Genomic DNA, 16,564 nt, shown 5'->3' with positions numbered 1-16,564 from the left:
CCAACTTCCAGCTCTATTGACCCCACACTGAGAGACTAAGATCCCATGCAGCCAGGGAGACAAAGGCCCCATGACTGACGTGGTATTTGGGATGGAGAGGAAGAATTTAAAGAAGCAGGCAGGCTGCTTGGTTTCCTGTCCACTTCTGTGAATTCCCCACAAGTCCCCTGCCTAATACCCAGTCTGTGACCCACCCTTCCCCAGGCTGCCTCTTCTTCCCATTTCTCCAGCCTTTCCCACAGGACAGAAAGCCAGGCTGTACTTGTGCAGGGGTAGAAAGAGCTGTAGGGTGGATCTCCCAAGCTTTGGGTGAGGCCTTTAGGCCCACAGAATTGAGCTTCTTAGAGCAAGTTTGGGAAGGGCCCTTGGGCACAGTGATGAAGTCTAGGGCCAGGGTATTCTGTCCTCTCCCCATGCTGTGCCTGCCTCTCCGCAACAAACAACAGTTTTTGAGTTTTTCTTTTAATACCGGTTCTGGGTTTTGAACTCAGGGCCTGGGTACTGTCTCTGAGCATTTTTGCTTTTTTTTTTTTTTTTTTTTTTGTCAGTCATGGGGCTTGAACTCTGGGCCTGGGCGCTGTCCCTCAGCTCTTCAGCTCAAGGCGAGCGCTCTACCACTTGAGCTACAGCGCCACTTCCGGTTTTCTAGTGGTTTATTGGAGATAGGAGTCTCACGGTCTTTCCTGCCTGGGTTGGCTTTGAACCGAGATTCTCAGATCTCAGCCTCCTGAGTAGCTAGGATTACAGGCGTGAGCCACCGGCGCCCGACGCATTTTTGCTTAAGACTAACACTCTTCAATCCCAGATCCACTTCTGGATTTTTGCTGGTTAATTGCAGATAAGAATCTCACAGACTTTCTTGCCCTAGTGGCTTCAAACCAGGATCCTCAGATTGCAGCCTCCTGAGTAGCTAGGATTACTGAGCAGCTAGGTGTGAGCCACCAGCACCCAGCAACCAACACTTCTGATGGGCAATAAAGGTGTGCAGTTACTGGAGGCACACCAGAAATAAACCAGAAGAAATGTGAATGGGAAGAGCCCAGGATAAAGGGGCAAACCTTACTAGCCAGAAGTGTAGCCAACGCAAGCAGGACTCAGTGAGATCAAGTTCGATTAGCATCAGAGCTTTCTGTATGCCTACCTGCCTGGTCAAAAAGATGGCCCCTTGCCACATGCTGATAGCTCACTCCTGTAAACCTAGCTACTCAGAAAGCTGAGATCTGAGGATTGTGGTTTGAAGCCAGCCTAAGCAGGAAAGTCCATGAGACTCTTATCACCAATAAATCACCAGAAAACTGGAAGTGGAGCTGTGGCTCAACTGGAAGTGGAGTGTTAACTTTAAGCACAAAGATCTCAGGGACAGTGTTCAGACCCTGAGTTCAACCCTGCCAAAAAAGAAAGGAAGGAAGGACGGACAGAAGGAAGGAAGAAAGGAAGGATGGAAGGAAGGAAGAAAGGAAGGAAGGAAGGAGGGAAGGAAGAAAGGAAGGAAGGAAGGAAGGAAGGAAGGAAGGAAGGAAGGAAGGAAGGAAGGAAGGAAGGAAGGAAGGAAGGAAGGAAGGAAGACCCTTTTCTGAGACCATGGCTGTCCAAGCTGCTTTCCTATCAGCCCAGCTGATGGGGGGTGGGCTGGTGCCTGGCCCCCAAGCAAGCAACCTCACAGCTTGGTATTTCATGGGGGCTCAAATGCCTCTCCAAGGAGCGAGCATGGCAGGGCCAGGAAGGCCAGACTGAAGGCCAGGATCCAGGGCTCACGATGAGCACCTACCTTCTGGTGGGGGATCACTGGCAGAGGGGACTGGATTGGAGGCGCTGATGTGGAGATGGTGATGGGACGCTTTGACCTGGAAAAAGCAGAAATGGGACCAAGTGAGGATGATCATCCCTGGGAACAGGAGCTCCTGCCTGGGCGGGGCCTGGCAAGGGGAGAGTAAGAGAGCTGGTGGCCAGGCCAAAAGGCCCCTTAGGTTCACTGTCCACCCTATAGGCTCAGTCTCCCCCAAGAAAATACTAGGTCTGATCAGCACGTGGGAGTCAGTACCCATTGTGGACCTCTGCTATGTGTTTAGAGGGCTCCTGGGCAAAGAGGAAGCAAGAAAGATCCAGGTTTCCAGGCCCAATCTTACTAGCAGCCACCCTCTCTGGGTCTCATCTGTAAAGTAAAGCATTGTGATTTTAGGCCTACTACTTCCAGCACAGTGCTATAACACCAAGCTGGGCCCAGGCAATGGCTTGAGACCATCCCTCTTTTGCCCCAGCCTATACCCAAGCCTCTGCCCTTGCTCTGAAGAACTTCCACTTACTTTTGCAGAGTGAGACTCAAGTTGTAGCTGGCAGACTTGATCTTGTTCTGGGCCTCCAGGTGGGTCATAGTGTCTGTGTTGACACCATCAATGGCTACCACAAGGTCTCCTTGGCTGAGCTGGGACTGGGCTGCCTTGCTTCCTGGAGTGATCTGGTTGGACAGCAGAAATGGGGTGAGCATAAGAAGGTTGGGCCGGGCACCGGTGGCTCACGCCTGTAATCTTAGCTACTCAGGAAGCTGAGATCTGAAGATCTCAGTTCAAAGCCAGCCCAGGCAGGAAAGTCCGTGAGACTCTTATCTCCAATAAACCACTAGAATCCCGGAAGTGGTGCTGTGGCTCAAGCAGTATTGCGCTCACCCTGAGCTGAAGAGTGCAAGGACAGCACCCAAGCCCAGAGTTCAAGCCCCCTGACTGAAAAAAAAAAAAAAAAAAAAAGAAGGTTGGGCCTTGCTGAGCACCAGTGGCTCATGCCTGTAATCCTAGCAATTCGGGAGAGCTGAGGATTGCAATTCAAAGCCAGCCCAGGCAGGAAAGTCTGTGAGACTCTTATGTCCAATGAAGCACCAAAAATCCAGATGTGGGGCTGTGGCTCAAATGGTAGAGCACTAGCCTTGAGGAAAAAAAAAAAAAAAAAAAAAGCTCAGGAACAACACCTAGGCCCTGAGTTCAAGCCTAAGGACACACACATACACAACCCCACTAGTGCCAGGAGCTTTGTTCTACCATGAAAGGTGCAGAGGACTGAGGAATCCTTGAACCCTGGCTGGATGGGCAAAGCCAGCTAGGAAATTGGGCAAGGTTTGTGGCTTTATATCTTCAGAAGGGGGAATGCAGTTGGGGGAGTTAGTTCCCAAATGACATGTCCCAGTGATGTCACAGCATGTTAGAGTCTGGAGGCACCAGGTGCAGTGCGGCCGCACAGAATGCCACTGAAATGCTACCTAGAAACACTCCCATAGGGCCCTCAGTGAGACCACGCTCCCCTTGGAACACTACTTGGAATCCAAACTGCATTCTCAGTGACATCATACACAATGGCAAATTTTGCAGGCCTGGATCCCAGTCATACCATGCTAAATGCTGTGGGAAGCCCTACCCCAGTGTCATCACAGGAGTAAAACAAAAATTGCACGGGGGCGGGAGAGGGAGGAGGTGGGGAGGTGGGGAGGGAAGGGATAGAAGGGGAAAAACAAAGGAGGGGATAACAATGCTCTATAGGAAATGTACTAATTACCTTATTCATGTAACTATAACCCCTCTGTACAGTATCTTTACAATAAAAATATATTTAAAAAATTGCAACCAAATGCCCTGTTTACCACCCAAAAAGCTGGAAGTGAAGTGGTGGCTCATGTGCACTAGTCTTGAGCAAAAATGTTCAAAGACCAAGTGGCTGCAAAGATGAGCATCTTGCCCTAGCTTCCTTGTCTACTGTCCTTCCCTCAGTGCTTGCCAGGCCACGCCTACAACCTCAACAATGGGTGAGCCCAGTAATGGTGCTAACAAGGACACACAGGAGCAGCCTTCGGTGTGCCCGGCTCCATCCTAAACACCTTTTCCTTTATTCCTCACCATGTGGCCCTGGGAAAGGTCAGTGACAGGATGGGGACATGAACCAGACTCTGCTTTGAAGTCCTGGCCTTCAACTCTACAGCTTCTTCATTAGGTTAGCTAGACATGAGTCCTTGATGGGCTCCATTCCTTGGGGTGTGCCATGTTGCAGTAGGTTTGAAACACAGCTCTGTGTTGAATTGAGATGCATTTAATTCAAAAACAGAAACAAAAAAAACCTCGGGCTCTAAGTTCAAGCCCCAGGATCGGCACACAACATAAATAATAATAATTCAGAGGACCTAAGGATATCACCTAAAATGGCTTGATGGACCTCCCCAATTAACATTAGCAGTCCTACCCCTAAAGATATCTCACAGGATGTCCTGGAGACGCGGGCTCCACGCCTCATGACTCCCTATGGAACACTCCAGTCCCCTAGGAAACACGGGAATAACTTTAGGACCTGACCTTCATGGAATGCCATTCAGGCTCACCCCTGAGGATATTATTGGAAAGAGGAGGCTCCAGCTATGGCTAGAGGGTGTCCCTTTGCTTTCTCTCCCCCAACGCACCCTCCAGCCAGCTCAAACTTCTCTGGGCTCCCTCCAGTCACCTTCTGGGATCCAATCTGGGCACCTGGCCAGTTCCTTACTTTGGCAGAAGCCAGATTCTGGCCAAGGCCTAGGGTCCATCCTATGAGCCCAGAAAGGACTGGAAGATAGTCCCAAGTTTCATGTGCCAAGCCTGGGTAGGCCTCCAGCCAGACCTTGGGCTTGTAGACATGGATGGTAGCCTCTTACCAGGCCAGAGTGCCCTGCCATCACCACTTCCAGTCTGTCGAACCTATTCGATAGGGTATACCCAGGAACGGAGGTTTTTTTCCTAACCCCATCACTGGTCCCAGAAACTACCCCACATCATGTAAGCCATAACAGAAAGACTTGTAAGTTCTTCCCTGGCCAGTGAGTGCTGACCTGCTTTTGCAGCTCTGAGAGCCTTTTTTTTTTTTTTTTGGCCAGTTTCTGGTCAGGGCCTGGACACTGTCTCTAAAACTTTTTCAGATTGAGCCACAACTTCTGGCACTTTGTGTGTGATTAATTGAAGATAAGAGTCTCCTGCAGGGGCTGGCTTTGAACCATGATCCTGAGATCTCAGCCTCCTGACTAGTTAGAATTACAGGTGTGAGCCACCAGGCCTCCAGCTCGCTAAGAGCCTTCTCTTGTTCCAAGAGTACCCCTCCCCCAACCCCTGGATATAAGGGCTAAGGCGGGGACAGTGGAAAAGCAGAGGCCCGGATGGCCAAGAAGCCATACTCCATAGCCCAGCCCACTGCCAAGACTTCACAGGAGACATGTATACCCCTAGGGATTTCTACAAACACATCCTCACCCCCAAAATCATTGCCAGAGGGAGCCTCTTCCCACGACAGGAGTATGTTACTATCTTTGGACGCAGAGAGTGAACCAAGGGCATTGACCCAGGAACAAAGAAGAAACACAAAGCCCTTCCCAAGGGAGAGAGGACTCCTGAGGGCAAATGGGGCTGCCTAACTGCCACAGTATTCTTTGGAAAAGCCACTCCACCTTCTGCCTTCCTGTGCTGGCTAGGGAATCCCCAGCAAACATCACAGACATTTTTAAACAAAACAAAAAAACAGTTGAGGCAGGTATCAGTGGTTCACATCTGTAATCCTAGCTACTTAAGAGGCTGAGATCTGAGAATCAAGGTTCAAAGCCAGCCTGGGAAGACAAATCTATAAGACTCTTCTCTCTTATTTTCTAGTAAAAAAGTTGAAAATGGAGCTGTAGCTCAAGAGTGAAAAAGCCAAGTGGGAGCATGTGCCAATACTGGCACACGTAAGAGACAGAGACAGAGACAGAGAGAGACAGGGAGAGACAGAGACAGGGAGAGACAGAGACAGGGAGAGACAGAGAGACAGAGACAGAGAGACAGAGACAGGGAAAGAGAGAGACAGAGAGACAGGGAGGGACAGAGAGACAGACAGAGAGACAGAGACAGGGAGAAAGAGACAGAGACAGAGACAGAGAGACAGAGACAGGGAGAGAGAGAGACAGGGAGAGACAGAGAGACAGAGACAGAGACAGAGAGACAGAGACAGGGAAAGAGAGAGACAGAGACAGAGACAGGGAGGGACAGAGAGACAGACAAAGAGACAGAGACAGGGAGAGAGAGACAGAGACAGAGAGACAGAGACAGAGACAGGGAGAGAGAGAGACAGAGACAGAGACAGGGAGGGACAGAGAGACAGACAAAGAGACAGAGACAGGGAGAGAGAGACAGAGACAGGGAGAGACAGAGACAGAGTCAGGGAGAGACAGAGAGACAGAGACAGAGAGAGACAGAGACAGAAAGGGAGTGAAAATTTCTACTATGAGTACCCAAATATTCACCACTATCCTATCCTATCACCACTGTGAAATCTCACTATAATATTTCACTCATCATATGGTGATCTTGCAATTTTATCTTACTTTGGAGACAATTCAAGAAACATTGTGAATACTAGGTACTTCTGTCCAGGATACATTTTTGTTACAATTTTGCTTTGGGTCCCATCCCCCTCTCCCTCATTTTGACATACCAGTGCTGTCTAGTAGAGCACATTGCAGGCAACCCCCCTAGCAGAACAACCTCACAGAAAAACATCTTACAGTGGACCCCCTCCCATGGCTGTCACCCCACAACAGGCCCCTGCCATAGCAGTTTATCCCACAAAAGGACACTAACTATCCATGGAGAAGGGGCTGACCCTGCAGTTGGAAGCTTAGGGTAGAGTAGGGCAGGGTAGCTGCAAATCTCGCACAGGGGATGAGGCTACAGCCAGAAGATCAGGATAACACTATGACCAAGGGCACCAGAATGACATCCAAGGGGGGCTGGGCCCAATGAGTGAGGGCCAGCTGCAGGCCATCTAGAACTCCCTCCCTTCAAAGTTGCCTGGTGACATCTCTGTCCCCCAGGCACAGGCCAGCTTGTGCCCATCCTTCCTTGGGTCTTGCCTCACTCCCTTTCATCCTCAGGTGTGGGCTGGGGTGATTCTTATTCCTGGGGAGAACTCAGCCTTCCTAGGGCCTGGTCAGTGGCCAAATGTTCCAGAAGGAAGCTGCCAATCTGGCTCCTGCCTGCCCCTGGCGCCTCTTTCCCTGCACCTGTGTCTGCCCATCAGGGTGCAGCTGGCCTGGCCTTTGGCTGCCCTGATCAGGGCCCAATGTCCCTCAGAGTACAAAGGGGTGGGGTACAGATATTTTCTTATAGGAAGGGCCTCTTGTACTCTACTCAAGTGTCCTTACACAAGGAGGCCAGATGGAGCCAGGGTCCCTAAAGGGCCATCAGATCCCTCTCCTTCTGCCACAGAAACAGTTCAAGCTGGCCAGGGGGAGGGGAGAGGCTCTCTGGGACCCTTGCCCAGAGCCCAGACCCAGAGCTCATGGAAAGAGTAGCGCAGGCATGACGTGTAAGCATGACGTGTGTCCCTCATCTGACTCTCCACTCCCCTGCTGACTTTGTCCCAGAAAAGACTCAAAGCACTCAAATTCTTGGAGATTGGGTTGTTCATTTGTTTGTTTAACTTTGTTTTTTATTTTCTGTGCCTGAATTCAGGGCTTGAATTCAGGACCTGGGGACTGTCTCTGAGCTCCTTTTGTTCAAGGCTAGTACTCTACCACTTGAGCCACAGCACCACTTCCAGCCTTTTCTGAGTAGTTTATTGGAGATAAGAGTCTCACAGACTTTGTTGTCTAGGCTGGCTCTGAATCTTGATACTCAGATCTCAGCTTCTTGAGTAGTTAGGATTAGAGACTTTAGCCACCTTCACCTGAGAGTGGGTTTGTTGTTTGTTTGTTTATCTTTCTATTCTTCTCTTTGGAGCCCAGTGCCTAGGGCTCATATTTATAATCCTAGCTACTTAAAAGGCTGAGATCAGAGGTTCAAGGTTCAAAGTTAGCTCTGGAAGACAAATCCAGAAGGCTCTTAGTTCTAATTAACCGGCAAAAAAAGCCAGAAGTGGACCATTGTCTCTAATGGTGGAGCATCAGTTGTGAAGCAAAATAACTCCAAGGAGGTCCTGATCAAGCCCCAGTACCAGCACAACAAAATAAAATGAAAAGATAAAACATAAATAAAATTCTCTTTCGAATGAGTTTCATTCCTATTTCCCTTTTCAGCTTTCTCCAGCCAATAGCCACCTCCCAACTGAACCTCAACTTCCAGCAGAACCTGCAAAGGCCTCAGATGTGCATACAGAGGACAGGCTCTGTGTGTTTGGAGGCCATGATCAGCCACCTTGCCCAGAGAAGCCTGTCTGTCTTGCCGGCCTGAAGTCCTGGGGTTCCCTAAGAGAAAGGTACCAGGGCCACCTGCTCTAGGAGGGAGACAGAAAGGGAAAGAGGGCATGGGCTTTGAAATGAGCCACATTTCAGGCATCCTTGGCTAAAGCTTGAGTAACTACAGTACAACAATGCCTTTTGTTCAGGATTGTCACAAGGATTACATTATTCAACAAAGCTTCGCATAAAGACGGGTACAGAGCTGAGAAAGGAGCAGAACATTTGCAAAACCAAAACAAAATCTCAAATGCTGACCCCACACCCTTCCAAGGAGAAGTGCCACCAGGACCCAGGCTGGCAGGCCCCCTCCCTGGGCTCCACTGGCGAGCTGGCAGAGGGGGAGAGATGAGGGCTTAGCCCCCACGGCCCAGTCCTGAGCCAGCTGCTGTTCCTAGATTCCACCCATGATTCCCAGGGAAATGGGATGCCAGGTGGGACTCCAGAGGCCCCCAGGCAATAGCCTCCTGGTCTCTGGTTCCCTGACAGTAGGGAGGGCATCTGGCAGCCTAGGTTCTCCAGAAGTTTCCAGCCATCTCTGCTGATACTCAGAAGCAGACAGGCCTCTGCCTTCTGGTTCTCTACTCAGGAGTGCTGGGCAGGCTGAAGGCAGGTAGTGCAGCCTCCTTCCGGTCCTCCAGGATTTGTCCTGGAGCCTCGAGTATGCTTAAGTTTGTGTGATTAGATTACCCCTGAGCTTGGCAGGCTCTTTTCCTATCTGGCCTCCCCTGGGGCCTTGCCCCATGCACACACCCCTTCTCTCCCTCCCTCCCTCCTTCTGTCTTATGGCCTCACCCACATCCCACACAGTCAGATACATATATATATATGTCCTGTCTTGATTGCTCCAACTGACTCCTGGCTCCTTTCTCTCCCTTTATCTCTAGATTTCCCTAACAAGCAAGCAGAAAATCCTGACTCCATTCTCTTCAACCTCTCTACATTCAGCCACCAGTGCCCATCCTCCACACATACCAACAACCACCCGAAAGTGCAAATTCGAGGGATCCCAGATGTTTTCTAGCTGACCCTGCCCTCTCCTGCTGTCCAGCCCAGCTGCTGTTTCTCTCCTCTCCTCCTCCTGTCCAGGCCCACAGTTCTAGCTGATCCTGGATGTGGCCAGTGTATGCTCCTGTATGTATTGGGTTAACTTTACACTTCCTGGGATCACTCCTGTGGTTAAGCTGTGTTTGGGTATGTAAGGGCTAAGGAGGAGAGACATTGCACTCAAGGGCAGCCCCTGGAATGAAAAAAGACCAGAGAGAAAGAAAAGAGACTCAAGGGAATTGGAAGAGATCAGTCTACCAGGCTAGTAGACTCTGCTAGGCTCTGCCTTCTTTGACATCTGCCTTACCATATTTCCTCCTCCTCCCCCTCCTCCTCCTCCTTTGTTTTGGCAGTTGTGGGGTTTGAACTCAGAGCCTGGGCACTGTACTTGAGTTCTTTTGCTCAAGAATAGCATTCTACCACCTGAGTCACAGTACCACTTCTGGTTTTCTGTTGGTTAACTGGAGATAAGTCTCACTGACTTTTCTGCCCGGGCTGGCTTTGAACCACGATCCTCAGATCTCAGCCTTCTGAGTAGCTAGGATTACAGATGTGAGCCATCAGCTCCAGGCCCATCATTTCTTTTCCTCAAGTGGCCCAGGGACTACTTGTGCAGTTTGCCCTTGCCTTGTGAGGATCTACCCTTTGGGACCTTGATGGACCTCAATGGACAGACTCTAGTCCTCTTCTTTCAGTACCCTCAAAAGGGTCAGAGGCAGCTTTGAGCCTTGGGAGGGCCCAGAGAAGGTATGTCTAAGAGCATTCCCCCCACTGTGTCACTGCCCCCTTATCTTCCACTGATGGATAGACAGATGCTTGGAGCCTCTAAGGCTTGCCTGACCTTCAACGCTGCTATAAACAGCAAGACCTGTCAGCACCGATAGGCACTGCCCAAGAACAGCCCCACAACACGCTCCAGTAGCCTCAAAATTCCAGGAATTGCCAGCACAGCTACTCCCACCCCTACCCCACCCCCATACACACCCTGAATAGTCCCCTGCCTACCCGGTTCCTCTCCCCAGGGACCCTCTGTTCTCAGTGTCCCCATTAGCTAGGAGAGAGTTTGGTAAATACAGAAACTGAAACCACCAGGGAGTTTAGAGGCCTCTGGGCTGGTGGCCCAAGATCTGTCAGGTGGGACCTGAGACCTTGCAGGCTAGGCCCCGCCTGGGCCTGGCTCAGTCCCACTCCCCGTTGCTCTGTTAACCTCCAGCCAGCCAGTTGAGGCATCTTTCCACACCTGCACTGTCATACCTGGAGAGGGCATCTTCTCCCTCCTATAGGTAAGGCACTGAGACTGGGCAGAATAGCAGAGTTGAATGAAGGCATGTCCCTCTTCCTATGGTAGAGATGTTACAGTAACAAGGATGAACCTTATGCTTGGCACCAGCCTCTGGCCAGTGGCTCAGACAAAGTGGGGGCAGGGCCCATAGAGCTGCTCCCTGGGTGGGGGGAAGGAGCCTGTTCTCACTCTTCCTTGCTTCCGGGAGCAGAGGGGGGCAGGGTAAGAGGGCAGCTCAGGTTGCAGGTCCTTTGCACCTGTCCAGGATAAATAAAGGCATTTCCCTGAACTGTCTGGGTCTCCCTTCTGAATCACTTCTCTGCAGTTTCTGAGGATCAGCTCAGCTGAAGGGAGACCCCCAGGGGCTGCCCAAGGTTGACGCTTGGGGCCAGTATAACTCAGGTACAGGCTGCCACTCTGCCATCAGGTGGCAGTCCCTGGTCAGAGAGAAGAGGAGGCAGATCACAGGAATTTCCACTCATGGCCCCCTCTGCCCCATGTATAAATGCAAGCAAGTCTCAAGTTGGGCACCTGTGATTCACATCTGTAATTCTAGCTACTCAAGAGGCTGAGATATGAGGATCATATCAGCCTGGAGAGAAAAGTCCATGAGACTTTCCAGTTAACCAGCCAAAAAAAAAAAAAAAGTCAAAGTAGAGCAATGACTCAAGTGATAGAGCAAAAAAGCTAAGCAAGGGCTGGGAATGTGGCTTAGTGGTAGAGTGCTTGCCTATCATGCATGAATCCCTGGGTTCAATTCCTCAGTACCACATAAACAGAAAAAGCTGGAAGTGGCACTGTGGCTCAAGTAGCAGAGTGCTAGCCTTGAGCAAAAGAAGCTCAGGACAGTGCCCCAGGCCCTAAGTTCAAGCCCCAGGACTGGCAAAAATAAAATAAATAAATAAATAGGGCTGGGAATGTGGCTTAATGGTAGAGTGCTTGTCTAGCATGCATGAAGCCCTGGGTTAGATTCCTCAGTATCACACAAACAGAAAAGCCAGAAGTGGTGCTGTGGCTCAAATGGTAGAAGCTCAGGGACAGTTCCCAGCTGAGTTCAAGCCCAGGTCTAGGGAAAAAAAAAAAGCTAAGCCAAAGTGGGAGGCCAGAAAATTCAAGCCCTAGCACTAGTAGAAAATAACTAAATAACTAGATAGCTAAATAAATAAATAAGTGTAACCTGCAGTTCTGCCTGGCTGTGAGGTGAGACGGTGACCCCTCCCCCTCAGTGGTCAGGCAGTGAATGTGCCCCAGTACTGTGGGTACCTGCTGGAGATATAAGCAGGCTCTGCCTAGCTAGTTCCCACATGCCCCACTGCTACTGCCTGTGGTATCTCCATAGCAAAGGCTTAAGCTAGGACTCCAAGTGATGTCTACTGACCATTATGAGACGTGGGTTGTATCTGAGGTAGAATAGGTCTCTTCCAGAAAATTCTGGTCCTACATCCCTTTGAGGGCTTGTTCTTGGTAATAGAGGGTCCTTGTGAGCCTCAGCCAGAAATATCACAGCCCTGGTGCCCATGAGATAAGCTTGGCCATAAGCACGGAGCCTGTGAGATCTGTCACCTGCCAGAGGCATTTCTCAAGGGACCTCCAGTGTTGAGGAAGGCTCCAGCATCTAGTCCTCCCTCTCCAGGTGATTCAAGGCGTGTCTCAGAAGGAAGTTAAAAGCTCACCATGCCCATCCTCCATCCAGTGCTCTGCCTGGATTCTTTTTTTTTTTTAATCCCCCCTTGTCAGTGGCTCTAGTACATCCCAACATACCCCCTCCCCAAGTGAGTACGTTCCTCCTGCTGTCTAGCTTATTCTGTACTGCCATTTAAGCCCCTGGCCATCCAGGGCCGAGTGCTGCATAGGTCCTGGGTGAGGTCATTGGCTATCCTGGGTATCACTGAGCCTGAAGGCGAGTTGGTGTCTACACGATGGGGCAGAGAATACCAGCAGCAAGTCTCAAGAATGGTGGGGCTGGGGGAGGTAGGGGTTCAGCTCTAGATAGAGGATGCTAGAAGGGCTATGACAGCAGTTCTGCCTTGTACAAAGAGATGGAGTTGGGGTAGCCACTGGGCTTAAATACTCATAGGCATTTGTTACCACATTATGAAGCTGTCACCATACCACCAATATGATCCTTTCAGTATGGGACCCTGGGGCTGGGATGTAGCTCAGTGGCAAAGCGCTTGCCTAGCAAGTGCAACGTCCTGGGTTCGATCCCCAGTACCAAAAAAGAAAAGACAAAAAAAATACAGTTAAAAAACAAAAAAACTCAGTATGGGACCCTGTAGTCTTCGGGGTAGGAGATCTGAAAGGTGGAGCCTTCACACCTCCAGCTGATGAGTGAAGGCCAAGGACTACTCCTAGTGCCCAAGCCAGGTTCAACAACCAAGCTGTCTTTCCAGTGAAACCCTCTGCCCTCTGCCTACCACCATTTGGACTACTCACCAAGTGCTATTCCTAGGCCCAAGGCAAGTCTCTATTGCCCTGGAGAAGAAATTGTTCTTTCTCCTTAGGGAGAAAGCCACCCAGGAGACTCTCCTGTCTAACCATGATCCTCTAGTGACAGCCTGAGGCTTCACCCTGCCCCCAGGCCCAGGGAAATACCAGTAGGTTTTCAGCCACCCAACCCATGTTGTCTTTGCCCCTTGAAAGCCTCACAGTCTCTCTGAGACATGCGGTTTCCAGCCCCAGCTCTTCCAGGACTGCTGGACAGTACCTTTCTATGACAGACCTTGACTGTACCTGCTGTGTTCTAGTTGTGACCTATATGCTGAGAATGTGCCGTAGTTAAGATAAAGTCCTTCCTTCTTCTCAAGCATGTCTACTCTTGGCTTCCCTGGGCTTTGGGGTCTCCAGCCTGGCAACAGAGGACCTCATTTCCTCAGGTAAGCATGGAGAGAGAAGACATGACACTGTCAGGCAGGACAGACAGTCCCCTGCTTCAGGTAAGGAGGGAGGTCCAGCTCTGTGAGCCAGACAGTAAGGGAGCTCCTGGAAGACCCGGGTGGCAGGAGGAGGAGAAACTCATAACCCAGGCTTGGTATTTTGGATCTAGGATAGAACAAGTACTAGAACCCAGTAACCAGTTCAACCCCAATCCACATCATGATAGCAGGGCAGCAATCTGTCCACCCATGCATCTGCTTACTTGTCATCTATCCTCCCCTTCTAAGGAGCATTCTTTTCCCAAAACCTCTGCTTGCTTCCAGGCTTGGAGGCAACCTGAGCCCACCTTGCCAGAAAGAAAGCGCTGTGCTTTCTTCCACCCTGCAAACTCAGCATTTCCTTCTCTGCTCAAAACACCTGCCATTTGCCCATCACGTCTCACTCAGGTGGGCAAATTCAAGGGGGTACAAGCTTGAGTGGGCCAGCCCTGGCTGTGGCCAAGACCAGAAAACCAGATCAGTCCTCAGATGGGATGGATCATGCTCTGGTTTTTCCCTGGTAAGGACAGATAGACAGACAGACATGGGACACAGACATACACATGCCCTCTTCCAAGAGTGCCCTGCCCCTTTGGGAGCTGGGCTGTATGGCAGGGCACACTCACCCTGGAGATAGTAAGGGGCATATTGAAATCCTTGCCCCCTTGCAGACGGAAGCCCCAGGGCCCAGGCCCGGTCAGGGTCACACTGTAAGACATGCTGGTGTTGACAGAGGTCACCTGTGTGGAGAAAGGGAAAAGTCAGGTGAGAGAGCACGAGCGCACCCCGCCTCCCCAGCCCACGCCTCAGCTCCCGATCCCCGACCCTGGACCCCCAGTCTTGCCTGCTGTGTCCCTTACTGCCTGGCCTAGCTGTGTGGAGCGCCTGGGAGGCTCCTAAGAATAGCTGGGAGTGAATGCCATCGACACTGATATCTGCCTTGCTGAGCCCATAAATGGACTGTAACCCTACACTAGGCCCGCCCGCCTGCAGCCTCCCAGCCGTCCACCATGACTCACCAAGCTAATATAGCCCCTGGGGAGGGGCACCCAGAAACACCCCCCCTCTTGGGGGCAGGAAGGGAGCACTTGCCTGCCTTCTGCCCTCTACAGAGCCCATACACCCTTGCTCTGCTTCAGCAGACCCACCTCCAGCCCAGGAGACTGTAGATTGGGCTCCCTTAGGCAGGGATTTTATCTCTCAGGGACCCTGAGATAATGCCTTACCTAGTGTGAGGCCCTGGTGGTGCCTAGGGCTGAGTTCAGCTCTCAGCAAGTCTGGGAAAACATTTAACTCAGAAGGCCAGCGATTGGCTTTGGGCTTGTCCAGTCATAAAAATGATCATATAATAGCATAATAACTGGGCATCGTCAAGTTCAGAATGGTACCCTTCATGCCACTGTCCCTGGGGTCCCAAGAACTGCTACCTTGGAAGACTGGAGTTCAGAGAGGTTAAATAACTTCCCCAAGGTCACACAGGGAATGGACGAGGGCCTACTGGATGGAACCTGGGCTTGTTCCAATAGGATTCATGACAGACAATGGGCTCTCAGTGGCTGCAGGCATCTCCTAAAGCCCTGGCTGGGGGTGGGGGTGGGGTGCACCGGGGCCTCTGCCTGTCCACCTTGGCACAGGGTCTGACAGCAGGTTTAAGGCAGGGCCATCCCTCTAGACCCTCTGGGGCCCAGTTGGTTATTCCTGGCTCTCCTGTCTCATTTGTGCCCTGGAAAACTTGACAGTAGCATGGAAATCTCCAGCTGCCAGCACTGCACGCCAGGCCCCGTGCCCTTTGCGCAGGAATGGCAGGGGGCAGGGAGGAGGGAAGAAGTGCCATTTGCTCAGCTGTTGGGACACAATGCCAGAGGGGCAGGGAGGAGAAGCATGCATAGCATGTTCCATCCATACCCCAGAGACAGTGTGTTCCACTGGGGACCCTGGCCCCATGAGACTCCTGCCAGTGTGGTCTTTGGTCAGAGTAACCCTAGAAACCCTCCTCCAAGAGCGATCTCAGGCTCCATGTGATCTAGAGACAGATTGAAGCCCACTCTGTTTTGTTTTGGTTTTTTTGCTGGTTGTGTGGCCTGAACTCAGGGCCTGGGTGCTGTCCCTCAGCTCTTCAGCTCCAGGCTAGTGCTCTACCGCTTGAGCCACAGCGTCACTTCCAGCTTTTTTCTTTTTTCTTATGTGGTGCTGAGGAATCAAACCCAGGGCCTCAGGCTTGCAAGGCAAGCGCTCTACCACTGAGCCACCTTCCCAGCCCCCCACTCTGGTTTTTAGCTGTGGAAACTGAGGCTTGGAAAATAGGATCAGATTGAGTTGGCTACTTGCTCGCTCTCTCAGAGAGCTGGCCTGAAGTTACGCTGGACCCTGAGGACTAGATGCAGGCCTGGGTGTGAGTAATTTCTAATGTGCCAGGACTCCAGCCTAATACCCAGGGTCTGGCACATGCAAGGTATGTGCTACAAATGTGCATGTTACAAGACTATTTGGTGATTTATCCAAGGTCACAAAAATAGCAAAGAAACCAGGGAGGGAACTGTGCTCTTCCCTCCCCATCTTCAGCAACCCTTCTCCCCTGTACCCAGAACCCCATCTGGCCTGGCCCAGAAAGTCAGCATCCATACCAGTCACTGCCCATATGGGCCCCACGCCGTCATCCATAGGTCTAGCCTTGGCTTAGTAGGAGTGTCTGTCCTGCCAGGCTGGTATGGCCTCAGAAGCAGGAGATAAACAGTGTGGGAAAGGAAAAGGCTGCAGGAGGGGGTGGGGGGACACCTTTCTTGGGGAACCCAGGCAAGACTGTATTTGCAGGCTCTTTCTCTGCCTGATGTGGCCTATGGGGGGGGGGGGAAGGGAGGAGCAGCAGGGAAGATGCTCTTAAAGGGGAAAGCCAGCCTCCCTCCATCTGCCTCCCCTGGGAGATGTGAATCCAGAGAGCAGCTGGTACCCACGGGCTGGGCAGGGCTCAGAATATCCTTGAGGAGTATGATGGGGCCATGCCTGGTCTTTGTCTCTCCTCTATTTTTCCCAGCTGCCATTTGAGATGGGTCTTCAGAAGTGACCCAGAGGCTCTCACTGAGAGCAGGGAGCAAGCAAGAAAATGCAAAAAAGCAGAAG

General features: G+C 51.3%; 1 protein-coding gene across 4 annotated transcripts in view; it reads right to left on the bottom strand.

Annotated features, from left to right (window-relative positions):
• Nucleotides 1-14,370, bottom strand: part of Ldb3 (LIM domain binding 3) — an 80,787-nt gene extending 66,417 nt beyond the window's left edge. For 3 of the 4 annotated variants that reach the window (XM_070020769.1, XM_070020765.1, XM_070020768.1), the window contains exons 1-4: nucleotides 14,292-14,366; nucleotides 14,074-14,187; nucleotides 2,304-2,455; nucleotides 1,769-1,844 (exon numbers count right to left, since the gene is read on the bottom strand). In XM_070020769.1, the coding sequence (XP_069876870.1) occupies nucleotides 1,769-1,844; nucleotides 2,304-2,455; nucleotides 14,074-14,166 (321 nt within the window). In that variant the 5' untranslated portion in view covers nucleotides 14,167-14,187; nucleotides 14,292-14,366. Of the gene's footprint in view, nucleotides 1-1,768; nucleotides 1,845-2,303; nucleotides 2,456-14,073; nucleotides 14,188-14,291 lie in introns of all 4 variants that reach the window. The other variant, XM_070020766.1, reaches the window with a different exon arrangement.
• Nucleotides 14,371-16,564: the final 2,194 nt, after the last annotated feature.

This window comes from Dipodomys merriami, unplaced genomic scaffold, assembly GCF_024711535.1.
Source record: "Dipodomys merriami isolate MVZ:Mamm:240054 unplaced genomic scaffold, mDipMer1.0.p SCAF_14, whole genome shotgun sequence".
NCBI lineage: Eukaryota > Metazoa > Chordata > Mammalia > Rodentia > Heteromyidae > Dipodomys > Dipodomys merriami.
This window is presented reverse-complemented; position numbering and strand designations above follow the sequence as displayed.